This window comes from Phytophthora ramorum (assembly GCF_020800215.1).
Source record: "Phytophthora ramorum isolate Pr-102 chromosome Unknown Phyram_PR-102_s0006, whole genome shotgun sequence".
NCBI lineage: Eukaryota > Oomycota > Peronosporomycetes > Peronosporales > Peronosporaceae > Phytophthora > Phytophthora ramorum.
In genome coordinates, this window is record NW_027150652.1 from 3,270,799 (window position 1) to 3,283,519 (window position 12,721).

Genomic DNA, 12,721 nt, shown 5'->3' on the forward strand with positions numbered 1-12,721 from the left:
TTGCAACCGTCGTCTTCAATGTGTATGGTGCTTGCATTGATTTAGTTTGCTCTTACGACTCCTTACCCTGTCAAACGATGGTAGCCGCCTACCTCTTCTGGTAGTTCAGGAAGCGCATCGCCAAAAGCGTGAACACCCCAAAGAGCAGCACGAAGACAAGCAGAATGCCGCAGTTCCTCCAAAGCTCGCTGTGCTTCATCAAAAAGTTGGTCTCTAAGTACTCCTTCACGGTGATGTTCTCGGCCAACGAAGGAGGCACATCCGTCATTTGCGTGCACCCGAAGTCGCCGTCACTGCCGCAGGTGCCATAAATGATCGTCGAGAAGGCGGATACGCTGTACGTCATGGGCGTAATGTAATAAATCCACAAGACACCCGAAGGCAGCGTCGAAGCTGGCGGACTGAAGCCCGAGAACAAGTAGCCGATGAGATTGAGCAGCACGCCGACGATCTCTGCGATTTCCAAGTTCGGCAGCAAGAACACGAGGAGTTCTGCCATGTACGCTTGGTGCAGCACTTGCAGCAGCAGCACGAGCCAGGATATGAAGAAGGCTGCAACGCCCGAAAAGCCCACCATGGGGAAGAAAGGGATCAAGAAGAGCAGTACTGCGACAACCGCGTACGGGATCTCCATCACACCAAGACCGAAGAAGTACCAGAAGGCATTGTACGTTTGCGACGCGCGTTCGCGGTAGAAGACGGCTCGCTCCTCCGCTGCGACGGGAATCAAGCCGTTGAATGACACCAGCCCAATGAAGCATACGACCAAGTACAGCATTCCCATGCCAGAATTGATGCCCGAGTACGAACGGTACTCCGCACCGACGTACGTGATGCCGTAGCCCAGCCCCAGGCCGAATGAAATGGCGAAGCGTGTCAAGTTGAACGACGCCGTGCGCCAGTAGAGATCAGAAAACCTCTTCAACAGAAACTTGGCCTGCGTCAACTCCGAAGCTGCACGCTTACCGCCAAATTCCAACGCAGGGATCGACGGAGATGGTCGAGCCACGCCCTCTTGGTCCAGATCCGACAGCAGACGCTCGAAGGCGTGGCTCTCCTTGAAAGTCTTTGCAAAGTCCGCCTTGTCCCCGTTGCTGTTCCCGACACCCGCACCGATCACTTCCAGCATCCAACTTGCTGGGTTGTAATCTTCTGCCAGCTTTGCCACCCCGTCAATCGACTCGAAGTACGCGATCATCTCACTTGCGTTCTCACCCAAGTCACCCGCAAAAACCGTCTCGCCGCCACGCTTCAGCAGTAGGAGACTGTCGAACACACTGAAGACCTCAGCCGACGGCTGGTGAATCGTGCACACGATGGTGCGGCCGGTGTCTGCTACTTTCCGGACACCATCCATGATCAATTTCGCAGATCGAGCATCCAGGCCACTCGTGGGCTCATCCAAGAACAACACACTGGGCTGCGCCGCCAACTCCACGCCAATCGTCAGCCGCTTCATCTGCTCCACAGAGCTGCCGCGGATGATCTGGTCGGCGATCGGGTTCAAGTCCAGCAGGTCGAGACACTCGTTCACCGAGTCGTACTTGTGACTGTCGGGCACATCTGCACCCTGGCGCAAGAATGCACTAAACATCAGCGCCTCGCGGATCGTAGATGACTCCGAGTGAATGTCCATCTGCTCGCAGTATCCCGTCGAGCGGCGAATGGCCAAGTCCGTCGCTGGGTGTCCGTTTAGTAGAATTTGCCCCCGAATCTGGCCTCCAGTCTTTCGGCCAGCAATCACATCCATCAATGTCGTCTTGCCGGCACCAGAAGAGCCCATGAGTGCTGTGATCGTACCAGGTAACGCGTACCCGGAAATTCCCTTGAGCAAGTCGATTGTCTCCTTCGGGTTGGTCGGGTCAGGAACGGTGTACCACAAGTCCTTGAACGCTACTGTCACTGGAACAAAATACTTTTCCCTTGCGTGATCGGCCGAGATCGCTGATTCTTTCTCTCTTGCTATGCCACGCGGTGTCATTGTGATAGCGTAGCTGTCTGTGGTCTTGCACCTCTCCTCCGTGTCCAACGTAACGTTCTCGGGACTCTCGAATCGGTGGTACTCTAGCGCAATGCACGACAGGAACAAGAAGAAGATGTACGCCGCAGCCAAAAAGATCATCCCGTACCAGAGCCAGAACTTCTCCGACGGAACCTCGTACGTGCTCAGCGAGTACTCGCCCATGGTCATCCCATACTTGGTACAATAGTCGATGCCGTCGTACACGCACGTAGCAAAGCGAGAATCGGAGTATTGACTCACTGCGAGCGCACGGATAGCCCACGAAATAGGGTTCGCCCAGTAAAGCCAAATCAAGTAGTCTGGAATCTGGTCTTTCGTGATCGTGTAGCCCGCGAATACACAGATATACACGACCACCACGCTGGAAAGCGGACTTGCCACGTTGAGATTTGGCGACGCGGCAGCCAGAAGGAAGAAGAACGCAGCCAGCGCTAGGTTTGTCAAACACAGCACCACCAAGAAGACCAAAAAGCTCCAAAATGCGCTCACGAAGCCGCACATCCAGTACACAATCACTGTGAAGACCACCGTCTCCAGTATGACGGGCGGCGCCTGGTTCACAGCACTGCCTAGCACATACGACGTCGTTCGAAAGAAGTTGGCACCTCGCTGCTTGTAGAACACGTCACGGGCAGCCATGACCGTCGGGATCTGGGAAGCCTGACCAATGGATAAGTTGAGCGTCGACTCAAACATGATACCCATGACTACCTGCGCGTCCGTCAAGTCGATTTGATAGTAGACACTCGAGCAAAGTATCGCGATGGTAGTGTTCAACAGCAAACGTCCAACGAGAGCCGATGTCTCCCGTTTAGTGATGGTTAGCTGTCGCTTCATGAGCAGCAACGTGCTGGCCCAGAAGTTCTGGGAGAATTCCGGCTGAACTCTCATGTGCGCTTTCATGTCCTCGACAAGATCCGGATTCACGGGATCTTCAAGCTCCTGGAGCGTTTGCAAGTAGATAGAAGAACGTTCGAACGCATCGGCGAACTCGCTTGGCGTACGCGGGATAGCGCCTCCGTGAGCGAGTTTCACTTCGTACTGGTACTGTTTGTTGGTGCCAAGATCCAACAAGAAATCGGCCACGTCGCGAGACGGAGGGCATGTAAAGCCAAGGCTCTCAAAGTAACTCTGGGCTTTCTCACGCGGCCCATGGTACATGAGGTGGCCCGCGTTCAGAATCATTACGCTGTCGAAAAGCGCGAACACCTCGGGCGACGGCTGCAGAAGAGAAATCGCCACGGTCTTGCGGAACGTCTTGGCGAAGCTGCGCTGCGTCGTGATGATGTCGAACGTCGCTGCGCTATCCAACCCCGTGCTGATCTCGTCCATCATGAGCACATACTTGTTGCCGAACGCCATTTCGCCGGTCGTCACGCGCTTGCGCTCGCCACCAGACACGCCACGCAGCATTGCATCCCCAACAACGGTGTTCTGGCAATTCTCGAGCCCGAGCTGCTGAATGGCAACTTCAGGGGAATGTTTGACCATCGCCTGCGCAGCCGCTACAGCCTCTGCATTTTCGTCCGAAGAACCCTTCACCAAGTGGCGTGCATCGCGCTCAGGGAGCTCACCACCACACGCGGCGTGCGCAAACTCAAGTGTCTCTTTCACCGTCAGCTCTGGGTAGTGTTTGTCTCGCTGTGGCACGTAGGTCACTAGTTGAGGCATGTGCTTGGTCAGCTCGGCAGCCGAGGCCCCGTTGTACGTCACCTCGCCCTCAACCGTGACGTTCTTGTGCATTGGGAAGCGTCCACTCAGCAGCTTCATCAAGGACGATTTACCCGACCCTGGCTGTCCGAGCACCAGCGTGATGGTGCCGGGTTTCAGCACACCACTCACACTCTTCAAAATGCGCTTCTGCACCGTATGCTTCTTGTCCACCAACCCGTGAAAAGCCTTCACCATTTCGGTGGGCAGCGTCGGGAGCTGCGCCTCGAGGTTGCTGGCGTCCTTGACCACGACGTCCGCCGAGATGGATACATCCTGGAAGCGCACCTCCATCTGTGGAAGAGCTTTGCCCAGCGAAGTCTCCAGTCGGGAAGCCATGTGCTCGTGCAGTGCCAATGGGCCCCGGGCCATGAGTGACTTGCCGCTGTCGTACCCGATCACCGGGGCGACGTCTTTGGTCATTGTCAGACCAAGTGCTTGGGAAGATGTTGGCAAAATGCAAAGTGATGTGTGTACAATGGACAGAGATGATGATTATTGGACACCTCTTTGCCTGGCAAACATCCCGATTGCGATACATCGCTGGGCCTGGTAATACGGCCCGCTTACCGTATGGAGATTCTCGGAAAATACTATTGGAGACGCATCGTGCAAAGCACTGAGACCGACGACAACGTCGCCATGGCCAGCGATGTGCTTAGCGTCGGAAAGCAGGGGAGAAACCAATGCGTACAGAAAACACATCCTGCATCAGACAGAATGTCCTGCAGACAGTTCTGACTGGAATTGAGTATGGTCATTTCAAAACGGAGATCTGCAAAGCAGAAGGCTCCCGAGGCTCGCCTTTGAAGGTACGACGACAAGGACGCACCAGAACAAGTGTCGTCTAGTAGACCCTAGCAACTATTGCCCTTTTCTACTGCAGTTGCTTTTTCTTTATATTTATTCGAGTTCGATGGAGAGTACATGAGCTAGCTGCACCCCTATAGGAGGCGCAACTATGGGAAAAACACCTACACATTGGGTCCGTACACTGACAGGTCGTTGCCCGGCAGGATGAACTGCTTGAAGTTCTCCTTGAACGACTTGGCCAGCTTGAGCGCCGTCGCGTCGAACGCGGCCTTGTCGGTCCACGAGTCCTTCGGGTTCAGGATCTCCGACGGCACGCCCTCCACCGTCGTCGGGATCTCGAAGCCGAACAGCGGGTCCTTGACGAACGTCGCCTGGTTGATGCTGCCGTCCAGCACCGCGTCCACACACTTGCGCGTGTACGGCAGCTTCATGCGCTTGCCCACGCCGTACACGCCGCCCGTCCAGCCCGTGTTGATCAGGTACACGTGCGTGTTGTGCTCCTGTAGCTTCTTCTTCAGCAGGTCGGCGTACTTGGTCGGGTGCAGCGTCATGAACGCCGCGCCGAAGCACGTCGAGAACGTGGCCTGCGGCTCCGTGATGCCGCGCTCCGTGCCCGCCACCTTGGCCGTGTAGCCCGACAGGAAGTGATACTGCGCCTGGCCCGCAGACAGCTTCGACACGGGAGGCAGCACGCCGTACGCGTCGCACGTGAGGAAGATGACGGCGTTCGGGTGGTTGCCGCGCGAGTTCGGCTGGTGGTGCGGGATGTGGTAGATCGGGTACGACACGCGCCCGTTCTCCGTCTTGCTCGAGTTGAAGTAGTCGGGCTCGTTGTTGGCGTCGATCCAGACGTTCTCCAGCATGGCGTTCGGCCGGATGGCATTGTAGATGTCCGGCTCGTTCTCCTTGCTCAGGTCGATCGTCTTGGCGTAGCACCCGCCCTCGAAGTTGAACACGCCCTCGTCGTCCCAGCCGTGCTCGTCGTCGCCGATGAGCTCGCGCTTCGGGTCGGCCGACAGCGTCGTCTTGCCCGTGCCCGACAGCCCGAAGAAGATGGCCGTGTCGCCCGCCTTGCCGATGTTGGCCGACGCGTGCATGGCCATCACGCCGTTCAGCGGCAGGTAGTAGTTCATCATGCTGAAGATGCCCTTCTTCATCTCGCCGCCGTAGAACGTGCCGCCGATGATGGCCATGTGCTTCTCGATGTTGAAGATCACGAACACCTCCGAGTGCAGGCCGTGCGCCTCCCAGTCTTCGTCCACGATGTTGCACGCGTTGATGACCGTGAAGTCGGCGCTGAAGTTCTCCGCCACGCTCGCGAACTCCGGCCGGATGAACATGTTGGTCACGAAGTGGTGCTGCCACGCCAGCTCCGTGACGATGCGCACGTTCAGGCGGGACTTCTCGTTCACGCCGCAGTGGCCGTCGAACACGTACATGCGGTCCACGGCGCTGAAGTGCTTGGCGGCCTTGGCGTACAGCGCGTCGAACACCTCGGGCGTCGTGGGCTGGTTGATCGAGCCCCACCAGACGTTGTCCTGCGACGGCGCCTGCTTCACGATGAACTTGTCCTTGGGCGAGCGGCCCGTGAACTTGCCCGTGTCCACGGCGAACGTGTCGTTGGCCACGAACGAGCCCTCGTTGTACTTCTTCTCGTGGTCCGCGAGCTGCTCGTACGTGAGGTTGTGGAACACCTTGCAGCCGTTCTGGATGCCCAGCTCGCCCAGTCCGAGGGCGGTCGTCGTGGTCTCGTGCTGCGCCATGATGTCGGTAGTGTCGGTGTGTCGGTGTGTCCTGGAGAAGAGTTTGCTAGTGCGCAGACCGAAGCCAATTGGAAAGTGAGCTCCGGAAAAGTTGGGCTCATGCCGAGTGGGGCAGAACAGTGATCGGAAGAAGGAAGGCTTGCATTTCGACGAGCGGAGCCCTACGCTCGTGTCTGCGACGGAGCGGCGCTCGGGCGCAAAGAGGTGTCGCCGACGGGGGCGCGTCGACGGCAATCTCTGGCGAGAGGGCGCGTCACCTGTTGATGGAACTTAGCACATACAGCGATCGAGTGGGTGAGATGTCTCGTGTAAGTTGCCATGAAAGGCGCGCGACAGAGCCGGGTCGTGTTTTGTTCCGGCTCTGTCCCGCTGTTAAATGGTGCAGAATATACAGCCATGACACGATTAATTTGCTCCAGCTTGGCTGACTTGGCCTAAGACCGACCACCAAGCAGTGGCGGAGCCCCACGCCTTGCGTTTCTTGGTCAGGATGGACGTCGCAGTTCCCATCTGTCGCCGCGGCCTCGGTCACTGCAGTCCGTTGCCGAAATCAAGCGGAACGGTGTTCAACCATCTGCGTGAAGCACGACAAATAATAATACCCCCGGGGCAGCAAATGGAAACGACGGGCATAAGAACCCCGGAGCTGCTAGGACAAATTGGGGGCTGTCGGCCGTGATGAACGGATCTATCAACTTTCGTCTCCAATAGTTGTGTCAGTTGTGTCGCTCCGCTTTGCGTTGGCAGGAAGAATGGCGTTGGTAAAACTTTTGGGTCTATATTTTTATCAAGCAGCCGCACTGATGTTGCTAGCGCACCATTTTCATACTGCCCAAGGCGGATTTTTTCACAGCGAGCGAGCGGCAGCTCAATAATACTGCAGTATGCGCTCTCACCTCAGAGACCACCGAGCTGGGACTCTAATCAACATATTACCGGCTGCGGCTACGTCGACAAAGACCTCTAGCGTACAGCATGGTCGATAAGTCTTGTCAAGTGGATAACAATTTCACAAAAGTTCGAGTAAATACAAATTGGTTCGTACTTTGCTCGACTATTATCGATGGCGCCGCCCGCCGCCAAGCCGCGCAAGTTCCGGCCGCACTGGGCGCTGCAGTACGCGCTGGCGGTGGCGGAGCGTGACCCTCAGACGGGGCTGCCCACCAAGGCCGTGTGCCTCATGTGCCGCGCCTTCGAGCGCGACGAAACGGAGGGCGCCAAGCGCCGCAAGCGCCAGACCAAGGTGCACTGCTTCGCGCAGCCCTGGCGGCCTGACAACATGCGGCGTCACCTGGAGCAGCAGCACGCGCGGCGCTGGACGCAGTATAAGGCGCTGGGCGACGAGGCCAAGCGCCGTTTCTTCCCGGCCGACGTGGCCATCTCCACGCGGCCCCGGGAGGCGACCGTCGAGCAGCTCCAAGTGCACCATGTGGCCGAGCACAACGCGGCGGTGGCCGCTGCTGTCCACAAGTCAGGGACCTTTCTATTGGACAGGGGCGTGGTGGACGAACTGCTGCGAGTTCTGGTGGCCTTGGAGGACGACGAGACGCAGCTGACGAGCTTCGAGCTGCAGGAGATCGACTCGGACGACGAAATGGACGCGGACGACGCACGGTACATCACGAGCGTGGACTCGATGATGGAGTTCTCCACAATTGTCAAGTTCTTGGCCGGCGGCGTGACGTTCAAGCAAGCGGTGCAGCTGTATCAAGGGTTGATAGGAGGCATCGCCGGGTTGGAACAGACCAATGGAGTCATTACGGAGAAGAGAGTGACGAATTTCTGTGAGGTTTCTTGTGCGGTCAACTTGCAGAGGTTGAAGGACGTTTTGGGTGGGGGACATGTGTGGGCGTTCGCGGTGGTGGTCGAGGTTGCCAGGTGTGCGGGGTCGCCGTTTCTAGACGTGCGAATTCGATTTGAGAGGAACGGGGAGATTCATAGCGTGCACTTGATTGGCATCGTGATGCAGGACATGGAGATGAAGGAAGAAAGTGGAGATCTTGTGGTACGCTATCTAAACGTCGTTGCACCTGACTGGAAGAACCAGTTGATTGGAGTCTGTTCTTCGAATGAAGGTGGACCCAAAGTGCGTGGCTGCACACAAGAAATTTTAAGCCGATTGGCTGCAGGCTGTGAATACCCTATCTTTGGTGACTCCTGTCTTGCGACCAAACTCAATCAGCTGATGCGGGAGGTTTGTAGAACTGTCCTTACAGCTGATTTTGCCAAGATCTTGATAGCCTTGATCAGCTATTTGCGCAACCAGAAACCGCACATTTCAGGTGCGAGCGGGTGCCCAAAGTTCATTGAAGGGTCTTGGATATCGGCGATGAAGGTGCTCAAATGGCTTGTGGCAAACCAAACGGATGTGATCAAGTTTACTGAGGAATATCAGTACTATGGTGCTCCCGGACCAGACTGGTGGGTGATTGCGCTCGTTGTTACGAATGTGGCTGATCGTGTTAATGATATATTGCGGCAAATTCGAGATGGCAAAGGGCTTGCCTATGATCGTCAACGTCTTGTCGACCTGATGAACCACCTTTCAATGATGACGGGCGCAGTTGGGCCATTCCTAGCTTCGGAGTTTTTTACGATGTCTTGTGAAGACATCGTAATCGGCTCGTTCTCACTGAACCCGGTGTCAACGGCTACGTTCTTAAAGTCGCAAGGAGAATTTGCCAACCGCGCCATGGATTCCTTGCACTCTAATGCTTATCAGGCGTTAGTGGACGTGGCAAGCACCTTTGTACTCACTGTACTCACTAAACTTCACCAAATTATAACCGATACCACGAATATTGCTGATGGAAGCAGCAATACGACAAGTAAAAGTGGCAACTCAGTGACAAACAATGTGCCTGCTTTTCTTCCCAACACATTGTGCAAAATGCGGCATCAAGATTTTGTTGGCGTCCTGGAACAACAGAGAGCACGTTTAGAGAAACGGTTTACGAGCGAGGAGATTGAGCTGATTGAAGTACAACACCGTACTCTACGAAACGCATACCTCTTGGAGAAACATGTTCGTGAAGAGCTCGACGGTCTTCCAGATTCCGGGTCGTTTGCTGACCATTGGCGAGAAGGAATATGTGCCGGTATAGACTGTCGCGCGCTTCGCTCCTTTTGCGGTGCTATGGCGGCAGTAGTTTCGAGCACGACATTCCGTACGATGGACTCGGAGTTTGCGTTGATAAACTGGTGCAAAGTTCCGTTTTCGCAGTCAATAACGGACTTTTCTCTCGAAGCAATTCTACATGCTCAGAGCTATCGTTCCTTAACAAGCCTCCATAGGTGCTGAGTGATCTACTTTATAAGGTTATGAACGTCAAGCAACAGCGGGGAAGTTGAGCAAGTTGCGATTATGAAAAGTGTATGCAGAGCAGAGCTCTTAAAATGTCTGATGGCTGTTCAGTTGGTGTCTGGCAGCGACTCACTGATCACCTCGAGTTCGTGTTGCGGATATCCAGCTGGTCTCACCTCTGTATCATCCACGCGCATCTGAAGCACAGTCTTCACCCCACCACGCGTGTCCTCCCACTGGTCGTTGGGGTAGATGGTCAAATCCAGGTCCTCCGAAACCTCATTGAGGTGCGAAGCATCGCCCTCGGACAGATTCTTGAAAACCACGTTCACGATGTGGTCGTAGCGTTCCAGAAGCTGACCGAGGACGAGTGGTGTGTCAGGCACCGTGCGCTCAATGGCAAGCGATAATCCCATACCAACTTGCCAGACAATGATAAGGCTAAATGCCTTCACAGTTCCGCTGTAATTCTCAAACAAGTTTGATGTCCACAGGATGAGCGCCGCGTTCGTTCCCACAGTCATGTAAGAAATGAATCGGAAGATGTAAAACCATACACCAATGCTTTTGGCCGGGTGAGGGAACGGACGGCGGCACCCAAAGCAGAGCTTCGACGCATCCACGTGCACTTCCACAATGTTGTTCACCAGAGCGAGCAGAGGCGTCAGTGGGAATGCTACCACGAACAGGTTGTGAAAGCCGAATTGGATTGCCAGCTCGTTGTAGTCTTCAAACGCCTCGTTGCTTTCGTACGGCGCCAACTTGGCTTGAATTTCGACAAGGTTTTGCTTGACTTTCTTGTCCTCCTGTGTCTTGTGCTCGGCGTAGAGCTGATAGCGGTACTTCAGGTACGGCACCGCCACTTCCATGGTGTTGCCCACCACGATGCGAACCAAGAACAAAACCAGTAGCTGATCACGGAGCTCTTTCATGCAGTCATCGCCGTACAAGCACGAACCTTCGGCATCGCGCTTAATGAACGCGATGTAGAAGAAGGAGGCGAAGGAGTTGCAGAACTGGAACATGAACACTTTGATTGCCAAGTAGTTTTCGTACTCGGCATCTGTGCGGTGGTTCTCGAGGTCATTCAGCTTCCCGGCCACCAGCCTATAGACCATGTTGAGAATGAGAATCTGAACGGCGTTCGCGATCGTCACGGCCAGCGTCAACGGAGTTCGGTACTTGATGTCGATGTTCTTTAAGTTGTTGCCGTCGTTAATGTAGTGCTTCAGCACAAACAGCCCCACAAGTGCCACGATAACAATTCCAACCATGATTGTCACGACTGTGACTGACACCACGAACCAACGGTGGCGCTTTGAACGACTTTCGTAGGTCAGCTCTTCTGCGTCAGTGACGGGGTGGAAGCTCTTGGTTCCTCGGAATTGCGGGCGATATCGGAAGACCTCGTTGAAGCTCTGGCAGCCCCAAAGTGAGCCCAATAGTCCATTCTTCCGCCTCCACAACTCTGAAAACATCGATGACCAAATGACTACGAAAATGGCAAAGGCGACCAGAAAGTATCCTCGATTGTTTTCGTTTCCGTGCTCATCCCGTCCTTCGTCGTAGATGATGGTGATAATTCCCGCAATAGACGGGAAGATCAGCATCTTCGTGTAGAACTCGAGCCACGCAAAGTAGAGCGCGATTTTCTCTCCGAAGTAGAAGCGGATCTTGTGAAGTGGTTGGTACAGCATCTTGACGTTCAAAGCCCACGTCGTGCGTAATTCGGCGAGCGCAACTTCATCGTGAAGTGCAAACATTTGATTCTTCAGGAACCCTGCGTCTTCAAGCGCGTCCAGATTAATGTGCCGATCTACAATGCCTGACGCGAGACGAATACGGTCTTTCTGCGTGAACAGCGTCTGCTCTTTCTTCCCACCCCAGTTCATCGGATAGCGGCGGAAGTACGCCTGGAACTCGGGTTCGTGGCGATAATCCGCGAAAGGTGCGAAGTATGTCATCGGGTCGTGGTGTAGCGAGAAGATTGACGTCCAGAAGCGATTCCACCGGTTTTGACTGTGATTGTCGTCATTGGAGAACATTCCGTCAGCTTCTTCTCGATGTCCCCACCCAAGGAGGGCTTTACGCGTTTCCGGGTGGAACTCTGTACCGCGCGAGACTAGCAACGGATCCATCTCAGGCACATCTGAAGTCTCGTCAGCGGTGCCGCGTTTAGTTCGCAGGTGATCTAAAGACTTCTGCCATCCGTCTTGACCAATCTCGCTCTTCAGCTCTTGAATCTTGTCCTTGTGCAGCATATCATCAAAGGGTTTGTTGCTCAGCTGCAGGCGGTAATTTGTGCGATCGGCCTCCACCCTCAGGTCGTCGTTCTCCGACTTGATGGTCATGATGATCTCGTCGGCGTCGCAGCTCAGAAACATGCGCGTTGTAAGCCCACATGCGAGTTGCACCCGACGTGAAATGGCTGTGGCTACCAGCTCGCAGAAGCGTTGCTCTGTGGTCGGCTCCGTGGAACCGATGAACTTCTCGTACTCGGCCTCCAATATCTTCTGCTCAACCGCTTGAGTGCCTACATCCGCAGTACTGCTATGTCGTGGACCCGTGGACTCTACCATGTCATTTCCAAGATCATCGAGAAAGCAGCGTGGCGTTCGGAGTACACGCTGGAACGGTTGGCGGCTGGTCTTGGAATCTCTTCCTAATAGCAGCTCTACGAACGTTTTCATGGTAAATGCCCCGGGTCTCTTGGCTTCACCCCCTTCACGCAAAGGGAAAATCATCACCAAGTCGTGTTCGAACATGGTGTTCTCGTACGCATCCGACACTCCGCCGTACTTGAGGAAAATCGACGCTGGCTTGTTCTTCGGCGTGAAATCGACTTGAATTGAGTGTTCATCCACCGCCGATTCGACAGCTCTAGTTGAGTCTTGAGGTACAGGGGCACCAACATCCTTACTCATGCCGACCTTGCCGTGCTCGAAACTTGTTCTTCGGTGGTTTGAAGAATGAACCGCAGAAGACACGCCAGCTAAACAAGGAGGAAGTAGATGGGAAGGTGAGCATGATCTCAAGCAAAGAATGGAAATAGGCGGATGGCAGTCACGCAGGCGAGGTGCTTGCAGCTATTTACACATTTTGCGACGT

General features: G+C 55.0%; 3 protein-coding genes across 3 annotated transcripts; 1 reads left to right on the top strand and 2 right to left on the bottom strand.

Annotated features, from left to right (window-relative positions):
- Positions 1-4,707: 4,707 nt before the first annotated feature.
- On the bottom strand, positions 4,708-6,309 carry KRP23_7893 (Phosphoenolpyruvate carboxykinase (ATP); the record flags this gene model as incomplete). The annotated part of the gene is made up of 1 exon (XM_067893263.1): positions 4,708-6,309. One exon carries the CDS (start codon positions 6,307-6,309, stop codon positions 4,708-4,710), a length of 1,602 nt encoding a protein of 533 aa, XP_067745063.1.
- Positions 6,310-7,372: 1,063 nt separating this feature from the next.
- On the top strand, positions 7,373-8,423 carry KRP23_7894 (uncharacterized protein; the record flags this gene model as incomplete). The annotated part of the gene is made up of 2 exons (XM_067893264.1): positions 7,373-8,314; positions 8,385-8,423. 2 exons carry the CDS (start codon positions 7,373-7,375, stop codon positions 8,421-8,423), a joined length of 981 nt encoding a protein of 326 aa, XP_067745064.1.
- Positions 8,424-9,720: 1,297 nt separating this feature from the next.
- KRP23_7895 (Anoctamin-10) lies at positions 9,721-12,537 on the bottom strand (the record flags this gene model as incomplete). The annotated part of the gene is made up of 1 exon (XM_067893266.1): positions 9,721-12,537. The coding sequence occupies one exon, from the start codon at positions 12,535-12,537 to the stop codon at positions 9,721-9,723; it is 2,817 nt and encodes a 938-aa protein (XP_067745065.1).
- Positions 12,538-12,721: the final 184 nt, after the last annotated feature.